This window comes from Gallus gallus, chromosome 28 (genome assembly GCF_016699485.2).
Source record: "Gallus gallus isolate bGalGal1 chromosome 28, bGalGal1.mat.broiler.GRCg7b, whole genome shotgun sequence".
Taxonomy (NCBI): domain Eukaryota; kingdom Metazoa; phylum Chordata; class Aves; order Galliformes; family Phasianidae; genus Gallus; species Gallus gallus.
In genome coordinates this window covers 4,602,883-4,622,097 of record NC_052559.1, presented here as the reverse complement: position 1 = coordinate 4,622,097, position 19,215 = coordinate 4,602,883, and the positions used below count along the sequence as shown (strand labels likewise).

General features: G+C 43.0%; 2 protein-coding genes across 15 annotated transcripts in view; both read left to right on the top strand.

Moving 5' to 3' along the window:
- Positions 1–12,590, top strand: part of MYO9B (myosin IXB) — a 40,444-nt gene extending 27,854 nt beyond the window's left edge. For 11 of the 14 annotated variants that reach the window (XM_040653559.2, XM_015300059.4, XM_046904588.1 and 8 more), the window contains 22 exons: positions 31–153; positions 602–751; positions 864–1,030; positions 1,385–2,338; positions 2,867–2,930; positions 3,221–3,351; positions 4,038–4,195; positions 4,316–4,506; positions 4,969–5,067; positions 5,604–5,780; positions 6,269–6,310; positions 6,761–6,872; positions 7,266–7,336; positions 7,797–7,989; positions 8,268–8,396; positions 9,017–9,122; positions 9,844–9,975; positions 10,103–10,226; positions 10,712–10,759; positions 11,238–11,377; positions 11,580–11,707; positions 11,848–12,590. In XM_040653559.2, coding sequence (XP_040509493.1) covers positions 31–153; positions 602–751; positions 864–1,030; positions 1,385–2,338; positions 2,867–2,930; positions 3,221–3,351; positions 4,038–4,195; positions 4,316–4,506; positions 4,969–5,067; positions 5,604–5,780; positions 6,269–6,310; positions 6,761–6,872; positions 7,266–7,336; positions 7,797–7,989; positions 8,268–8,396; positions 9,017–9,122; positions 9,844–9,975; positions 10,103–10,226; positions 10,712–10,759; positions 11,238–11,377; positions 11,580–11,707; positions 11,848–12,293 — 3,885 coding nt within the window. In that variant the 3' untranslated portion in view covers positions 12,294–12,590. The remainder of the gene's footprint in view (positions 1–30; positions 154–601; positions 752–863; positions 1,031–1,384; positions 2,339–2,866; positions 2,931–3,220; positions 3,352–4,037; positions 4,196–4,315; positions 4,507–4,968; positions 5,068–5,603; positions 5,781–6,268; positions 6,311–6,760; positions 6,873–7,265; positions 7,337–7,796; positions 7,990–8,267; positions 8,397–9,016; positions 9,123–9,843; positions 9,976–10,102; positions 10,227–10,711; positions 10,760–11,237; positions 11,378–11,579; positions 11,708–11,847) is intronic. The other 3 variants (XM_046904586.1, XM_046904584.1, NM_001286169.2) reach the window with 1 other exon arrangement.
- A 578-nt stretch (positions 12,591–13,168) lies between these two features.
- On the top strand, positions 13,169–18,037 carry USE1 (unconventional SNARE in the ER 1). The gene is made up of 8 exons (NM_001389311.2): positions 13,169–13,287; positions 13,495–13,544; positions 14,381–14,459; positions 14,814–14,966; positions 15,235–15,253; positions 15,988–16,018; positions 16,208–16,370; positions 16,837–18,037. The coding sequence occupies exons 1-8, from the start codon at positions 13,186–13,188 to the stop codon at positions 17,017–17,019; spliced, it is 780 nt and encodes a 259-aa protein (NP_001376240.2). The 5' UTR covers positions 13,169–13,185; the 3' UTR covers positions 17,020–18,037.
- The last annotated feature ends 1,178 nt before the right edge of the window (positions 18,038–19,215 follow it).

Here is a 19,215-nt window from a genome sequence, read left to right as displayed (position 1 = left end):
TTGATGTCTTTCTGTCTCTGCTTTTCACAGGAATTCATAGATCAGTTTCAGGTGCTACTTCCCAAAAATGCCAAAGCCTCTAAAGAAGACATTTTTGCCTATTTGAGTAAACTAAAATTGGATAAAAACAACTGTCAAATAGGGAAGACCAAGGTCAGTAAAACTTTGTCTTCCAAGAAGAAACACTCATATACACTGTATTCAGTGCAGCTGATTTACAACTGTTGCTTCTTTTTCTGTGATGTGTATTTCTAAATTGTAAGTGTTGGTACTGGTGTTAGTAGTTGTCTCCTTTTTTGATGCTGCCTTGTCTTCCTACAATACAGCACAATTCTTCATTGTAAGCATATTACTTTGGAGAAATGGTTGCTATTGGTATTTGTACAAAAGGTCAGTGTTCATTTTAGAATGATTTTGAGGTTTGAATTGTTTGCACAGATACATTTTAAAATCTGAAATTTGATTTGAAATTTGATTAATTACTTTTGGGAATGCTAATTGCTGTCAGCTGTGAAGGTTTGCTTCAGTAAGTGGAGATATCTCCAGTGGTGACTGAACTGTTTGTTGATTAACTTTTTTTTTTTTTTTTTTAACTGAGCAGGTTTTTATGAAAGAGGCTGAGCGGCAAATACTACAGGATACACTACACAAAGAAGTGATCAGGAAAATCATTCTCCTTCAGAGCTGGCTCAGGATGGTTTTGGAAAGGAGACGCTTTCTCCGAACACGGCAAGCAGCCATTGTTTTACAGGTATCTCTGAGAAATGTTAATCTTTTTTTCCTAAAAACAAACAACCTTCCTCACAGAAATAACTGCCTGCCTTGGAGTACTCCTCCCTCACTTCAGAAATTTCCCTTCTTAGGCTTGCTGGCGTTCCCGCTGTGTTAGGAGGGCCCTGCAAAGGAATAATGCTGCCATTTATATTCAGTCAGCATGGCGAAGATACAGGGAGCAAAAACGCTACCTTGAACAGAAGAAGAGAATTTGTCTTGTGCAAGCCACGGTCAGAGGGTATCTTCAGCGTAAGAGGTAAAGGAAGAAGAGCATTATGGCATGCAGACATCCATTTCAACTACTTAGCTACTTTACTACATCTCCAGCTCTTAATTCTGTGTGATAGCTAGCTTCACAAGTGGTGAGACAGTAACTTCCATGTGGTCCTGCACTGAGCATGAAGCAGCCAGTGGAAATTGGTTAAGCCCTTCGTACTTGAACGTTATTCAGCTGAGCTGCACTGATGCATACCAGTGCTAATAACTGGTCCTCTATGCGGTCATATTGGGACTGTACATATATTTGTACTTAGAGTCTTTATTGTTATTTAAGCTGGTAAATATATTTCATGGCCGCTGTGCATTAAATACATTATTTTGATCTTAACAGATTTCAGAAAATGGTAATGGAAAAGCAGAAAGATGAAGAAGAGCAGAGAAAAATCCAAGAAGCTCAAGACAGAGAGAATGATATGAGCAAGGATGAGGGTGATGAATCAACAACAGATCAATTGCCTGTGAAACACGAGTCAGAGCTGGATCACACTGTTGAGGGAAAAGATGAAGTTCCAAGTGAGCAAGCTGAAAACCTGGGCTCATCTGAAACGGCCACGTTACCTCAGAAGAATGTGATAGAGGGCTCTGAGAAAGTAACAAGCAGCAGGGAGAAACGTGAATTTCGCCGGCAGAGGGGGCTGGAACATAATGAATTACAGAATAAGCATGTCCAGTTTTCCTTTGAAGGAACAGCTTTACTGTGCCCTGAAGAGCAAACCTCTTCTGAAGAGGCCCTGGAAAATGTTCCAGAGCCAAAAGAGTCCACAGAACAAGATGCTGTCCTACAAGGAAGCAGTGAGAAAGAACAAAATGCAAATGATGGAAAGGCCATTTCAGACACACCACTGTTAAGTGAGATAAAAGAAAGTAGTAATATTCCTGAGCAGCCACCTGCATTGGAAGCTGAAAGAGTAGATAAGGCTGTTGACAGAGTGATGAAAACACAAGAGAACCAAAATAGCCAACTGAAAGTCAGCCAAAGCTGTCCTGAAAGGCCAACAGATCTTGCACTGAATCTTGAAAACACACTGTTTGCTACTGGGAGCTTCCAAACTCCACCTGAATGTTCGGGAGATAAAAACAAACGGCCTGTTCAGAAGGAAACCAAGGATCTGGATAGTCCTACTTCTTCCCAGATCCAGAGATATGTGGATGACCCAGGAAAACTAAAGTATAAGAGAGAAAAATGGAAAGGAAAGAGACAGTCTGATGCTGGTCAGAATGATTTGCTGAGCCAGTCCTTGGATGGAAGAACTCGTGCAGATCAGTCTCCTCGGGATCAACTAGAGTAAGGACAGTTTCCTACTATCTTGAATTTTTCAGAAAAAAAGCTGTCTGTAATGTTTCAGAATAGCTGGGATGCTCCTGGTGATCCAGTACATCTGTCCATGGAAGAAAATAGAGCGATGAACAAGTGCTGCTTTTTCTTGCCTTTTAGTCCTGTGCTGTGCGGTTGAGTCTGTGCGAGTACAAAAGATACAAAGTCTGCCTGGACAAATTGAGAGAGAGAGAGTCAGGTTCAGTTAGTGTCTGGAGTTTATTTGCTTGTCTGTTCCATCCATTAGAAACAAGCTTTTAGGGACTGCAATTTGCAAGCATCACCCCTCTGTTACATCTGTATGAAATCCAGCATGCTCCTTCTTTTTGCTTCTCAAGTACTTCTTTATTTTTTTACATTTCAAAATGAGTGACAAGAGTTTGAGGATTTTCTCCCAGATGTCTGGGTTATTATGGGTTGTTTAAAAGATGCCAAGTATTAACAAGCTACAGACTTCAATAAAGTGTGTATTCTAAAATTAATCTTGTAACATTGCAGAAAGAAGGGGACTTCATCTTCATTAAATGATCTCTCAATGCTGGCCCACGCTGCCACAAGTCAGGTACTTCGCTATTGTGCATATTTATATTTAGTTATCCTTGTTTATAAAGTTTGAAGACTTGTGAATAACTGGCTATGTTCTGTTATGTTCACAATTAGAAAACTAAAATTTTAACAAGTGGATGCTTGATCAAATATTCTTGGATGTCGGTTTAGTAAGCTAATATCTATTAGCTAAAGTGTTTTGTCTTGATGAGGTAATCTTTTTCACCACTGTAGTTTTTGAAAGTGTGTTAAGAATCTCTTACAATCAATTTGTAGGGTTTTTTTTACTTCTTCTCTTTTCTGTAGCAATCACCAGATTCAACAGAAGAAGAAAAAGGCAACAAGAAATATCTTTTGCAAAAAAAGCCGAGTGACCTCTTACCTACCTCTGATTCAGTTGTTTCTATGCAGCCAGCAAGCCAGCAAATAGATGCCAAGTATGTATTCTTTGTGTGACTGTGGGCTGTCTCTAAGAAAATGAAGAAAGGAGCCTTGGTACCCCTTGGTATTTGAATTGGACATCTTGAGAGCATGACTAGAGTGACTTGTGTTGATCTCAGCTAAGTGAGTGGTTGTGCTGCTGGTTGATTTGGTCTTTGTGTTTGACATAAGTGTGATATTTGACTGACCCTGTTGAGAACCAGATTCTCTGCTTCTTGCATAGCACGTGCTCTTGAACCTGTTTGTTTATTTATTTATTTAAATAATATAAAGTCTCTGATAAAAGGTCTGTGTAGTGTACTGTCATCCTGACTTAGGAATGAGACAGCAAGGGAAAAGCTTAAGAACACAGTAAGTGTGTATTGCTTTTCCCTTGGCCAGCTCCCCAGCTTTTGGCATTCTGCAGCTTAGGGACTTCCTGAGCCAGAAATGGTGTCTTGGAGATGAGATTTGTTGTCTCTATGTATGTTGAAAGTAGTGTTCTGGTAAACATAATGCCTAAACATGCTTTCACACTGTCTTTTCTGGGGCTCAGTATTTATGCAGGTTGAACAGAGTAAATATCCACAATGTAAATTATCCCTACTGTGGACATTAACTGTTGTGTTTATGAGCCTTTTTTTTTGTAAGAGAGTTAGCTTTCATTCTGGATGTGACAAACCTGCATCTGCTTTATGTTCAGGTCTGCTTTCAAAAGTCCTTTGCGTAGACTTTTGGGGAAAAAGCCAGACAAGAAAATTCCGAAGGAGTATCCTGATGTGATTGATGAAGGTGATGGACTCTCACTCACGTCATGCCTCCTGTTTCCAGAAACAGGAGGAGCACAGAAAGTTTCAGAAGGTGAGTTTCTATGACTTGATTGCCATCTTGCAAATACCGCGTCTGTAATGTTTTGCTTGGAAACAAATATTGCAGAATTCAGTCACCCTGTTTTAGGATATAAATTCATTTATTTCCCAGCTTCTTCTGGGCAGCCAAGTCGTCTCCAGGTAGGGGAGCGCCATGTAAAGGAGAGCAGTAAAGCAAAGAAGAACCGTACTATTAAGATCAGCAAGATCTCAAGTGTGTCTCAGAATTGGCGAGCTTCTATAGTCCGTGAGATTGCAAATGCCAATGAACTGAAGCATCTTGATGAGTTCCTTCTAAACAAGGTAAAATTCACTCCCCTATGATAAAATTCAGGTCTGTGCTTATTGTTTCTGTAGGGTTTTAAAGACGACTCTTCTAGGCACAAGCTTATATTATTTAAAGCAAAAGAGAATTTATTTGATAACTGGAATGCATTGAGTCTGTATTAAGGTCCTTCCTATTCCTTCCTTCAAGTTTTTGCATGTGTTATATTACATTAAACACAGGTTGTATTCATGTTAGTCCTTCGTGTGCAAACAAGTGTGCAGCAAAAGTTGTTTCCCTCCTCCCCAGAAAAAAAGGGGAAAAGAGACTTTTAGGGAAGTACAGGGCTCTAACTCCTATTTTTGTGTCCTCGCAGTGCGTTATGAAGTGTGTTGCTTTAGACAATTGGAAAGGTCCTAAATGACTCAACCTGGTAACAAACTTAACACTGGTTGGTTGTTCCTTTAAAGAAACTTGATACAGATGTATTTCCATTTTAGATCAATGACTTGCGCTCCCAGAAATCTGGTGTTGAATGCTTGTTTTTTGAAGCCACTGAGAAGTTTAGAGGAAATATCAAGACCATGTACTCTGCTCCTGTAAGTAGTAGATCTCAGTAAAGTTAAAAACAAACAAACAAAAAAAACACTAATGGGTAATAAATGAATAAAGTGTGCTGTTAAATGTTTGACTACAGCTCTTTAACAAAGCAAATCAGCAATTCTTAGCACAGATTTCAAGGCAGAATATTAAACTTGATAAACATATTATGGTTCTGATGTAGTCTTAAGCAGACTGCTTTGTTTCCCTTTTCTCATCATCATCTGTAACTCACTTCAAGAAATGCTTGGATATTGCTATCTTCCACCCCTTCACACTGCTGTATTTGCTTACCAAAGAGAGTTGCCAACACCTTTTCCAATATTCTTCTGACTCAGACTTGTCTGAGCCAAGTGCCCTTCTAGAGCATAATATGGAACTGTAGTAACTTCTTTCCTGTCGTGAGCCGTTGTATTTTACTTTAATCACAAGCAGGCTTTTTCACCTCTGCAAGTGAACACTTAAATACCTGAAATCTGTATCAACTGTATGCAAAAAGACTGCCTTCTCAATAGTATTTTTTCCTTCTTTTTAGAATGGGCAAATCCATGTTGGCTACAAAGATCTGGTGGAGAACTACCAGCTTCTAGTTACAAATCTGGCCAAAAAAAGGGAAGAGAAAGAAGTCAAACTGGTTTTGAATCTCTTCCAATCCCTTCTAGATGAATTCATCAGAGGATATACAAAAAAAGAAGAATCTGAACAGCCCAAGGTATAAAACCTACACTGCTACTGACTTGGAGGATGTCTAAACTATGTTACTCTCCTGGGTTAAGGAAGCTGTTACCTCTGAAAGCTTTCCAATGGCATCACCCTTGATTATTTAGGAAATTCTTTCCCTACGCAAATCACCCACATAGCAATTTTTGAATGCTGATACACCATTATGAAACTTAGTTATTTAGCTTGCTCTTAACGTTCTCAGAATCTTAAAATACTTGCACGTTGTATTCAGTGAAAACTTGAGCTTTCTCTAAAGGTTTTGGAGTTGGAATTGCTTAGTCATCAGGCAGTGAGCTCAACTGGTTTTTAGAAAGTTCACAGTCAGTGTGAGCTCAGATGAGCCTCATAGAAGTTAAACCCGCAGTGTAGCGTCTCTAGTATCTGGAGGTGAAGTAGAGTCTGGTAAACTGAATAGGAGAAAATGGAGTGGAATTTCTGGATTTTGAAGGCTAATGCCTGTTCTGCACTTCACTGCAGCAAACCAAAGCCCAGAAGAAGAAGCGGAAACAAGATCGTGCGGTAAGTACTTTCCTTTTTGCAATGCTCAGGGTCCTCAGCTGTCGTCTGAGAACACAGGGAGAACACTGTTTCCAGAGCATGGTTTTTGTACTGAAATGTCTGTAGCATCTTTTAGAACTCAATGACTTTCTCAGTTGAGGCACTGTTTAAAAACAAATCAACTGTTAAAACATTAATAACAAACTAATAGCTAGTGTTTGTATTGTACCGATGAACTTGAACCAAGGCAGCAAATCAGTTAGGAAATGACCTATTGGTCATGGGAAAAACCCAACTGCCTAATGCTAGAGAGAAGTTTGGTTTCAAAGTCAAAACCATCAGCTGTAATTGCAAAAAGAAAAGCAGAAAATCGAAAATAGTGTATAGGGTTTTCTTGTTTCTTTGCTTTGTTTTTTTTTTTTTTAAGGAGGGTGGGGAAAAGTCCATTGTTTTTTCTCTGTCTTCCATCAGATTGAAGAACACAATGGTCATGTATTCACAAACTACCAAGTGAGCATTCGGCAGTCATGTGAACACTGCTCATCGTACATCTGGCCCATGGAAAAGGCCTGTCTCTGCAGTGGTAAGTGAAAATGTCTCATTCTTGCCACTTAGCTTACAAAATCAACAGTCTTAGGTTTCACCAGTTGAGATTTAGACTGGATATTGGGAAGAGTTTCTTTACAGAAAGGGTGGTCAAGTGTTGGAATGTGATGCCCAAGGAAGTGAGGGAGTACCCATCCCCAGAGGTATTTGAGAGGCACGTGAAGCATGCAACACAGTGTAGTGATGGGACTTGGTAGGTCAGGCGATGACTGGACTTGGTGATCTTGTGGGTCTTTTCTAGCCTAAGTGGTTCATGAAAGCGTGTAAATTCCTTGAAACTTTGGCTGGTCCAGGTGTGCTGTAGTGAGCAGTAAAATTCTTAGTATTATAACATCATTTGAAATGTTTTAACAATTGTTACTCTCTCTAGTTTGCAAGTTGACTTGTCACAAGAAATGCATGTCCAAAATCCAGAGCAGCTGTACGTCCTGTGGGAAAAAGGTAAGAGCCATAGATCTGGGGTGCCATACTGAGATACCATGGGTGATGTATGCAGAATGCTGTTGTCTTTGCTCAACAAATGAAGAACAGATGTTCTAACACTGAAATAAACTTATTTGAGTTATGTTCCTTGTCATGTTTGCATGTAATTGAAGCCAGGCCCTGCAGCAGTAGGAACAAAACATTCTTCTTAAAAGGTGATATCTGAGCTAGTTAGGGAACTCCCTCAGTATGTGTGCTGCATTGGATAAACCATTAAAAAGCTTCTTTGGTGCTTTTTACAGAATCTCTTTACTGCTGTAACTAAGGAAATCTGCATTATGATCAAAGGTTTGTAGGAAGTTAGAATAAAACATTCAGCTTTTGTTTTCTGGACTCATAGGTTGATTTTAATGGAAAACAATAGAATTTTCTATCTTGGGAATAGACATTCATAGTGCTTGGCCTGTATCAATTCCAGAATGAACAGGATGCAGAACCACGTCACTTTGGAGTGTCTGTGAGTTCCCTGACCAGTGAGAGAAATTCAGTCCCCATTGTCATGGAGAAGTTGCTAGAGCATGTGGAGATGCACGGCCTCTACACTGAAGGCATTTACAGGAAATCAGGATCCGCAAATCGTATGAAGGAGCTAAAACAGCTGCTGCAAGCAGGTCTGGCAACCTTGTCCACCCTTTTGACTTCCTTGCATGATTGTAGTTTGCCCCTCAATTCTTTTCTGCTCTGAAAGCATCTGCCACATGTATTTTAAGAACAGCTTTTTAGCAGGCATATTTTCAACATGCAGTCTGTATTACTTTTGTTGGCTGGCAAAAGCTACTTTGTACTGTATAAGTGCCTATCAGTGGATTTTTTCCTTCTGTTACCACCCAGTTGCACATTGTGTGCATCGAAGGAATGAACTGCATTAGATTAAAACATTTCATTTCAGATCCAAACTCAGTGAAACTGGAGAACTACCCTATTCACACCATCACAGGGATCCTTAAGCAATGGTTACGAGAATTACCAGATCCACTAATGACATCAGCACAGTACAATGATTTTCTCCGTGCTGTAGGTAGGTTATAGAAATGATTGAAACAATGTTTTATTTCCTGTTATCTCACTATTTCCTTGGGAAAACGATCTCTAAGATGTTTGTGGTAGCTTGAACAGCTTTCTTCTAATTGATTTACAGCAATGATTTTAAACTTTATGTAAAACATCTTACAGGAAACTTTCTAGCTAATATGACCTCTTGCTTCAGAGTTCCTTTATTTTGCTAGCAGAATGTCACTATACAACCACCATTTCTAAGAACAACGAACACATAAACAAGCTTTCTTTCATGTAGGTTTTCTCCTTGGTGTTCTGGGTTAGATTCAGATATCTAGATAGCTCAAGTCTCCTTTAGATTCATATAACTTCGGTAGCAGTAAGGCACCTTAGGTATTGAAGATCTTGATGCAGTGTTTGATTGACACACATGTACATTGATACATCTGAAAAAGTAGGTAGATTGCAATGCCATCAGGGTACTTCAGCATTCAATTATATCAATTGGTAAGTGAGATAGAAGCATGGCTTCTAGGAAATTTATCTATTGTAGACTGTTTGAGACAATATCAGAACGTGCTTGGCTCCTTTCCACTAGTGTTGCACAACAGTTACAATCTTCTGCTTTCTCCCCTTGTGCAGAACTACCAGAAAAACAGGAGCAACTTTGTGCCATTTACAGTGTCCTTGAACAGCTTCCACAAGCAAATCATGATACCTTGGAACGGCTCATCTTCCATCTAGTCAAGTAAGAAATTATTTCACTTGGAGTCAAACTCCATTCAACTTTTTTGAGTCTTTCTTTGAAGCTTTCTAATAACTTAAACTCCTTGAGAATCACTGTAGGGATTGTTTTGCTGGTTTAGAAATGAAAGAGTTGATGTTGGTAGTTGTTTAAAAACAGATGTGTGCTTGCTTCTACCACCTGATGCATCCAATCAGGCAAGGACAACTTCGAAGACAATATAGATCTGAAATACTTAGTGAGGTTTTTCTGAATGCTAGGATTAATATGGCACAATATGGTAAATACAGGTAAATAGTGAACTGTGGATGATAATATAATTGGTAGGGACTGCCCAAGGATTGTAAATGCTTGCACACATGCTAGTCTTGGGAGCAGAGATCAGTGATGCTGATAAAGGAACTCCTTTCATCCAGGGAACTTGAGGAGTTTCTGAGTGACCCCCTGAACATAGGGAGAAGTGATTTTTGAAGGGGAGGCACTGAATCACCCACCAGACTTTCACACTAGTACCTAACAGCTTAACCTGGGTGGTTTTCTGTTCCTTTTTCTTGTATTTGGCAGGTGTGAAATCCATTTTAAAGCACTCCTTTGCACTGTTGTAGTAGTACCTCTGTGGTCTCCTTATATCTGTATTAGGGAACTGTGGCAAAGTTTTGTCAGATTAATTGGACCTTGCTGGAATATTAATAAACTTTTCCTTCTTCTGAACATTGAATTTCAGAGTGGCTTTGATAGAAGATGTCAACCGTATGTCACCCAATGCCTTGGCCATTGTTTTTGCTCCATGCCTCTTGCGTTGTCCTGATACCTCTGACCCTTTAACCAGCATGAAGGATGTTTCAAAAACAACCATGTAAGTTTGAACAGTCTGCTGCAGAGGAGTATTTCAAAGCATGGAAGTACTGCCCACCTGTGTTTGTTACAACACTCATACTTCTGTAGCATGAGACTGTTCAATAAACTCTTCCCCTTTTGTGCAGGTGTGTAGAGATGCTGATAAAGGAGCAGATAAGGAAGTACAAGATAAAAATGGATGAAATAAATCAGCTGGAAGCAGCTGAGAGCATTGCTTTTCGGAGGCTCTCATTGCTTCGGCAGAACACGGTAAGTTCTGAAATAAATCACAGAACCTCACCATCCAGCAGAAGGCATCTCACTAACTCTGTGAGGGGATGTCCTGCTAACTTTTCCCATCCATCCCATTCTGTGAGTCAAGATCAATTAGCAGATGAGAGGAAAAGGGATTTGGGTTTGCCCAGAATAATAGGTAGGAAATAAATATACAGCTGTACTAGAGTATGATAAATGAAGGATGGGGGAGTGTTGGGCTTTGCTCTGGCAGTAATCTAAATCTATTTCCATGTAATTCAATCAGTAGAATTAAGATTGCAGTCTGTTGAATGGCAGAGGAGTTCCTTCACTTCAGAGATGGTGGACAAAAAATATTCTGTGTTCTGTTATCACAAATATGCTTTTTCTTTTTTTTTTAATTGTACTGTTTCAAAAAAAAAAAAAAAGCAAACAACAAAAACCACCTCTGTCTGATCAGAAGTCGTATTATGGTGTATTTGATCTTTATCTCTCTCTAGCTATGGCCTGTAAAACTTGGGTTTTCTTCCCCGTATGAGGGGATGCTGGTATGTACACTGCCTGTGTTCAGCATGCATGTTGTTGGTTTGGTTTTTAATGGTACCACTGCATGGCTAAACTTCTTACAACACATGTAACTGGGTTTTAAAAACTTTTGAATAGTCAAGACTGCATGTATGGGGTGCAACTTTCTCTCCTGACTGCATGCAGTGCTGTTCACCTGTTGTGCCTTGGCTTTGGTATTTCGTAGACATTCTGAGTGAAACTTGTATGTATTAACTTTTCTTATACGTAAAACTAAGGTGAGGCTGGTAAATCAAACAACTGCTTCACAAAATGTAACAAAACCACAAATCAGATTAATAGGAAAAATGATATACATCACCTTTTGAAACATTTGTATGACTAACAGTTCTTCATCCATGAGCCCTTCAACTGTCCTGCTCATTCGTCTCCCACCTTGCAGCTAGTAGCTAGTAGGACATGAGTAGGTGCTTAGAACTGAGTCATAAATTTGTCTCGTAGAGTAAAAGTCCACAAGTCAAAGGAAATGACAGTGGCAGTTCAGAACTGGACTCTCTGCATGAAGAAGAGGAAGTTTCTGAAGCTGATAACCGAGAAAAGGAGATTCTCATTGATCGGATACAGTCAATAAAGGAAGAAAAGTAAGTCACAGGTTTGAAAACCCTGTATCTGTTAATTATGTTCTGCAGGCTTTTATAAAGGTGAAAAGGAAAACGTAAAAGCCAGGACGAGAGAAAATACTATGAGAATTACTATTTAATGACTGTGCAGGAAGGTTTACCTCTGAAATATGTGTTGCCTAAGGTTGCTCCTATCACAAGTGCTCTTTCTGTTCTGATGTAGGGAAGACATAACATATCGGTTACCTGAGCTTGATCAGCGAGGCTCTGATGAGGAAAATGTGGACTCTGAGACCTCAGCAAGCACAGAGAGCCTGCTAGAAGAGAGAACAGGACGGATGGATACCGAAGGTCAGTATTAAGGTAGTGTGTGCTTTTTTTATTCTACGTATTTCATTGCATAGAGTCAGGTGACCAGATGCTGCCTGGTCACACCTGCTTCTATCAAGTTACATTTTTATGCATGCTTTCAGTGTATTGTTTCTTTAAAGGAATTACTATTTCTGGAGTACAGTGCTGCGCTCAGAGCTCCAACGTGCCTGCCAAAGACATTTGCACAGTGCCTTCTCTTTTGCAAACCTCTTCAAGTTCTTTGTCTGCATCCCTGGCTTCAAGACGTAGATCATCTTTAACACTGTCCAAGATTAAGGTGCCCCGTCGAACTCCAGTGATGCCAACAGCAAACATCAAGCTTCCTCCTGGGATTTTCAAATGTACAGAATCTCAGGGCAAGACTTCAGCTGATGAAGAGTCTCCAATAGTGGTGAGACGAAGGGAGCAGCCAGCAATACGAACTGATAAAGTCCACTCTATATACATTGCACAAGGGTCTGCAATGGCCCACGCTCAGGAACTTTTGGAGGAATATGAACCAACAGCAAAAGTAAAACGGAGGTTTTCAGACCCTTATTCCCACCTTACATGTACAGATGAGTGAAATACTGAAGCTGTCTGGATTTTTCTGAACTTTAGTTTCTTAAGGCTTTGAAGGCTGTGAACTTATCCATGAGTGTACAGGTAAAAAAACAACATCCCGTTTCTGCTGCGTGCCTTCTTCCATTTGCCTTACAGTGGACTTTAATGGGACCAACAGTGAGTTTGTGTCAGTGTACGTTGCCTTAATTTTTTATGTTTTTATGACAACTTTGTGTGGTTTACAGAACTGTTGATGTAATAGCCTTAACTGAGACCAAATGTACAAAAATGTTTATTAATACATTGCACTTTTTAAAAAGTCCGCGTTCATTTATCAACGTCCTTTTCCCTGTCTGTGCTGTGTGGTGAGCAATGCCTGAAGAGGGAACTGCTGACTGGAATCACTCTTTGTCAGCCATTGAGAAAGCTCTCTCCCCAGAGGAAGCACTCATGTCCAAGTGTCACCATAAGCATTTTGGTGCCCTTTCAGCAAACGTGCGGCTCCCCCAGCGTTTGTGCAGAGCTGCCTCAGCCCCCATCTGTGTGCTGATCAACGCTCTGAAGGAGAGCGCTGTGCACACGCTGTGGAACTGGGATGAAATCCCCGCTCGTGGGCCGTGCGCCCTGTTTCACGTCCGAGCTGTGACGGAGGAGCGCCGGCGCTCCATCGTTGTATGGAGTTTTAAAATAAAACCGAGCGCTGCTGGGCAACGGCACCCGGCCCCGCCCTAAGATGGCGCCCGCGCCCCGCCCTAAGATGGCGCCCGCGCCCCGCCCTAAGATGGCGCCCGCGCCCCGCCCTAAGATGGCGCCCGCGCCCCGCCCTAAGATGGCGCCCGCGCCCCGCCCTAAGATGGCGCCCGCGCCCCGCCCGGAAGCGGTGCTGAGATGCCTTCCGGTGTCGGCTGTCCGCCATGGCGGCGACGCGGCTGGAGCTCAATCTGATGCGGCTGCTGAGCCGGTGCGAGGCGCTGGCGGCGGAGCGGCGGGATCCCGAGGAGTGGCGGCTGGAGAAGGTGAGGCGCGGCCCAGCCTTCTTGTTGGGGTGGGACTGGCTGGGAAAAGCTCTCGGCCTTCAGCAGCACGATTCTGTTACTCGAAGTAAACAGAGGTAGCCGGTGTTAGAGCATTAAAGCCCGACCGCGCTCCCAGCCGTGCCGCGGCTATTGCTGGGATTAATATCTATCTGTAGTGCTGACGACTGAAAGCCTTTCTCTCCTCAGTACGTGGCCGCCCTTGAGGACATGCTGCGGGAGCTGAAGAAGCAGTCCAGGTGAGGGGGGGGTGAGCGGAGGCAGCCGCAGCCCTGTCCGGAATCACGTCGTGGTGTTGGGGCCTCACCGCCCTCTCACTGAAAACCCTCCCGTGACATCTTGGAGTTTTAATGGTTTTAAAACCATTCCCCCTTGTCCTGTCGCTGTCTGCAACCTCCCTTTAGGTACTGAAAGGCCACAGTAAGGTTTCCTCGGAGCCTTCTCTGCTCCAGGCTGAACACCCCGAGTTCCCTCACCATTCTTTGTGCTCTGAGTATCATCGTGGCCCTCTTGTGGACCTAATCCAGAAATTCTACATCTTTCCTGTGCTGGAGGTCCCAGGCCTGGATGCAGTCCTCCAAGTGGGGTCTCATAGGGGCAGAGCAGCGGGAGAGATCCCCTCCATGCCCTGTGCCACCCCTCCTATCCCTATTGATGCAGCCCAAGATGCCGTTGGTTCTCCAGGCTCTAAGCATACACTGCTGATTTGTGTTCAGTTTTTCATCCACCAGAACCCCTGGTTCCTCAGTAGGGCTGCTGTCAGAGTGTTCTTCTCTCAGTCTGTTCATATATCTGGGGTTGCCCTGACCCAAGTGCATCGGGGAGTTGTGCAGCTCTGCCATGCTCACACACACGCTTCGTTCTCCTTGTCAGCCTTGGCTCTGCACAGCGCTTCTCTGGTTGGCAGTGCCTTGGCAAGGTGGCCTGAGGGGGCTGCAGGTATGCTCCCAACTGAGGCTATTTCTTGCTTGAAAAAGCCCACACTGTTTAATTTGATATGAAAAGTCTTCTAAACAAAAGAAAATGGTGATGCTTCTTGGTGTTCACATGTTTGTTTTTTTTCCAATTCCAATAGCAAGCCTCCCCCAGAACTGCTCAATGAATACACACGTAAAGTAGACTTTCTAAAGGGACTTCTAGAAGCTGAAAAATTGGTAAGATATATTCATTTACCTTGGAAAGACTTAAGAAGTATTCTCTACTTAAATTCTCCTTCTTGCCTTGTTCCTATGCTTGCTTTTATCTTACATCTCAAGATAACTCTTATTAAAATCTTATCAGGCAATCCTTGACAAGAGTGAATAAATAGATTGTATTTTGTTGAAAGAGGCTACTGTGTGAAATCTGCAACTTCTTTCTTCCTTCTCCAAACTGTGGAGTTTGCTAAATTCCATGACTGTTCCAGCAGCTGTGGAAGCGCTCCCTAAATCCTCAGTCATACATCCAGGTGGCCTTACACTGCAGAATGATGTTTGTGACTCTTTCTCATCGTTTCTTCTTACTTACAGTCTTCATCAACTGAAAAGGCACTGGCAAATCAGTTCTTAGCCCCTGGGCGCACTCCTACTACAGTCAAGGAGAGAACCCCAGCTACCAAAACAGTTCATCTGCAGACAAAGGCTCGTTGCACAGGCAAGATGAGGAGTGAGCTGCTTGGTACAGTATGTTTTGGTGCTGCTGCTTCTTTACTGTTAGTTTGTAGATGGTCTCTTATGACGTTTGGTTGCCTTTGGTGGCTGTACCTCAGATATGTCCCAGGCTGGGGGTGGAGTCACCTTTTTATTTTTCCTATGGATAATCTAAATACTGGGCACAGGTGCCATACTGTGCATGGAGGTCTTTGATTCTGTGATTCATATGATTGTACCTCATGAGCCTTTTCACTAGCCCTGTGTAATCTTCTGTTCTGTTTCTCTTCCTGCCTCCCAGGATCCCTTGGCTATCAGTGGTAAGTTTAATCTCATTTTCTCTAACTTTAATCGACCTGAGCTTTATGGGTAAAGAAAGAGGAAGGTCAGATGTTAGAGGCTGACCAGGGTGTACTTTTAAATTACTGCCTCACTTCGTGTCAAGATACAAGATTTAGAAAAACAAAACAAACACTGAATAGGTGAGAGCATAACACTGTTACCTGTGCAGCAGAAGAGACTTGCGGGAACCTATTTCTCTAGAATCATTCTGAAACAGCTGTTTTAATTCTAGCATTAGCAAGGACAGTTTGTGTTTGTCGCTGCTAACGTTCTCTTCTGCTGCGAGCAAACCATGTGATCTTAGGAGCTCAGAGTAGGTGTTATTTAACTTCTCTTAAATATACAGCCATGTTGTTCATGTAGGGAACCGGTAGGAATTAATTTGTGGTTTCCATAGCTACTGTAACAGTGGCTGGAGTGAGGCCAATCTGACGTGTCCTGAAAGAGAACACCGCGGCCCATGGGCTAAGCTGTGCCCTCAGGGATGTGATTCATCTCGGGTTGTTTTTTTTCTCTCACCCAAATGTATGATGTTATGTACCGTCTTTTCCTGGTGGAAAACAGGTGGTTATTTGAAATCCTTATTCCCCAGTGTAGAAGGCCAACTGGGATTACATCTTTGGGAAAGAAAATCTTGCAAAGAACTTGTTTTTTCAGCCTGTGATTGCATGGTGTTGTGTAATGTGCTAAAACACAAATTCTTCTTTTCCAGATTCTGAGGAGCCGAACATAAGGAAGCGGAAGTAAGTCAGAGTTTCTTATTTTGATGCTCCACACTTTGGGACCTACTTTCCCAGTGGCCTTAAATCACAGACACGTTTCCATTTGGGTGCAGCGTGTGTTGTTTTGTGAGAGTTGCACATTCTGGGGAACCACTGGGAGGTCAGCTCATAAATACAAATCCCTCTTCTTTTTCCCTTGTGCCCTTGCAGAGGCCTTGCACCTGATGAGAAGCAGTCAGCAGTGGAGCTGGATGCTGTGTTACAGCACCATCAAGACATGCAGGAAAAGTTAGCAGAGGAAATGCTAAGTTTGGCTCGCAGTCTCAAAAACAACACTTTGGCTGCTCAGAATGTGATAAAACAAGACAACCAGGTAGAGTGTGTGACAACGCTGACTCTTCAGTTTGCAATCTAGGAGGTTAAATCGCTAATATGTTAGAAACAAAAGTTGTAACTTCCAGATGAGATTAGAGTGAGGGAGATTTGCAGGCAATGCCTGTTGGCTTCTGCAGCGCAACTGTAAACCTTTTCTCTGTTGGAAGAATTGGTGATGAGAACTTTCAAATCAGAATTCCTGAAACTGAAAAGCGTTCTGTCCGTAACTGATGTTGTTTGGAACTGTTGGTGCTTCACTTTGACAACTGGCACTTGTTAAAATAAATCTATTTGTTAGGACCTTGGTTTTCACAACTGACTTACAGGTACTGCAGTCATCCCCACGAGATAAGAGTCCTTACTGCTCAGGCTGTCAGCAGCATTTGATCTCAGTCCTGGGCAGGCTGAGTGCATTTTACCCTCCGTGTACCTCTGCTGATGCGCTGTGTTCTCTCTGCCCCCAGACACTGTCCCACTCTCTCCGGATGGCAGACCAGAACTTTGAGAAGCTGAAGGATGAATCTGACCGCCTTGAACAGCATGCGAAGAAATCGGTCAACTGGCTGCTCTGGATAATGTTAATTGTCGTTTGTTTTATATTCATCAGCATGATTCTCTTTATCAGAATTTTCCCCAAACTAAAATGATTTTTTTTTAACTGGCACAAGTCAGAAGGCTCAGCTGGTGTGATAAGTGTCAGTAGCAATTCTTGCTGCCCGTGGTGTCCTGGAGGAGGCCGTCCATGGCCTCTCCTCCCACCTTGTCTGTGCAGTTGATGAATTCCATGACTGGTTTCATGGAGAGCATTTTTGGGTACTTTGTTACATGTTTCTCCCCAGTTAATACCATTGCCTATTGAGGGAAGGACCAGGTTAAAGATAGCAGTTCATACTGAGCTCCTAAAAAATTCCTGAGCAGATAGATACGGTCCTCTGTTTTTAATGTGGTTGTGGCAAGTGTTACAACTTCTGAAAGGCATTGCTCAATAGGGATATAAATAATGCTCCGTTGAAGTCCCAGGTTTTTTTTTTTCTTTAACAGCTTTACTGTGCTGTGCTAGGATCTTGCTGCCAACAGGATATTTAATTACAAGGTTGTGTACATACACAGCTGTAGGGTGTAGGAAAAGAACGCTGCTATTGAGTTGCTGTCCTGGCTTGGATTCAGAGAGTGCCGACAGGTAAAATCATTCTCAGGCTCACCTTCTGCTAAGAGGAATGTTTGTTTTTGCAGACTTCTTCAGTTTGGTGTTACTATGGGAGGGCTGAAGTTGTGTTTGCTTCCCTTTTCGATGCACTGCTCTTCTCACTCATTGTCGGTTATGTTTTGTTCTTGCATAAGAAAACGCAGTGGCCGTGGCAGTGTGGAGCTGTACACACAGTGCACCCCGTACAGCATAGACCTCACCTGTACAAACATCTCAAGGAAGCTGCTGTTTTCCAGACAGAAATAGAAAGAGGGTGGGAAAAAAAAATCAGCCTTTACCTCTTGGGACAAACTCTGTGGTCAGGAGTTTCCTTCTCCAATTAGGATTCCTGAGAGATAACTGATAAAACTAGAGAAAACTTCTTAAACTGTTACAGCTGGAAGAAAATAGCCTCCAATAAAGCGGGGTTGGTTGTAACAGTCTCACAGCCATCCTCAGGTGTTGGTGATGTAGCTGGAGCCGTTCTGCACCTGTGCTGTCCTTTACCTGAAGCTGTGTGTGTTGGGTGCAGTGCTGCGCTGCAGAGCCGCCCGTGGCTGCTGTGCTTTTCGCCGTTTGCTCCTTCTGACCACGAGGTGGGGATATTTCGGCTTCTCTGCGCGTGGATCACAGCGGAGGGGAGGCGAGGGGGGAAAATCTGTTGGTCACAGCGTGGTGTGCTCGCGAAAATCGAACTCTCCTCTGAGCCCATCCCAGCGGAGCAGCTCTGTCCGAACAGAACGCCTTTGTGTTCTACAGGAGCTTCCAAATGAATGGAAGTGCAGCGCTGTGACGATGCCGCGCTTCCAGACGTTGAGCTGCGCTGTTGGTCTCTCCCCGTTCTCCATCAGTGCCGCCAAACGGTGTTTGAATCCGAGCTGTTTGCTGCTTCCCCTGCAGGGATTTCAGTGCTGAGCATTTCTTTTAGAGCAGAGAGCGGTGCTGGAATTGTGTGTGGCAGTGGGACGTTCCGACGATAGCACTTCCTCATTGTCTGCAACATTTTCCCCTTTCATACTGAGAATAGACTTGTTTTGAATCCAGCTTGCAGAAGCTCCGCGTTACCCTCAGCCGTGTGTTGGCTGTGAGGTTTTGACACTTCTAAATGAGGAGCTGTGTTGAAAAGCCCTGGGAGGGGTCGCTGCCCTCCAGAAACGTTCAGTCCTCCAAATCAGCATCGGCTGCCATTTAACTTCACAGCACTGACGTTCTGTGGGTGCCTTCTTTTGAAGGGTGAAGTGCTGCATTGGAGGTTGAACCCCATCACTTCTGCCACCTGCAGTGCTGTTGCAGAGCTGTGCCCCCCAAAGCCATGGAGGAATGTCACCTTCTGCACTGACGAACCGAACGGTTAATTGCCCCAATGGGCGGCAGTCTCCCTGCACACAATGACTGCTTTGTCAAGCAGAAGTTGCAGCCTTTGCTTTTCTCAAGTTCCTTTAGTAATGACAGCACCTCGGAGATGCTTTGGAGGTCTGTGTGGGGGAGTTCAGGGTAAGCAGTCACAGAACGCGGTCACTGTGCTCTGTGGGGCCACGGACAGACGGACAGCCCTCCTTTCTGCCTGAGGTAATGCTGTGGTGCGCGCCGTGACTTCAGGCCTCAGCCCCACGTTGTGCTGTGGGGTTCTGATGTGCTTCACTTCGTGGGGCGGTGT

Bases quoted from the DNA above. Each gene is read 5' to 3' on its own strand.
- USE1 (NM_001389311.2), top strand. From the start codon at position 13,186: ATGGCGGCGACGCGGCTGGAGCTCAATCTGATGCGGCTGCTGAGCCGG. The intron at 13,288-13,494 runs GTGAGGCGCGGC...TTCTCTCCTCAG, and splicing joins AGGAGTGGCGGCTGGAGAAG to TACGTGGCCGCCCTTGAGGA. The intron at 14,460-14,813 runs GTAAGATATATT...TCTTACTTACAG, and splicing joins TTCTAGAAGCTGAAAAATTG to TCTTCATCAACTGAAAAGGC.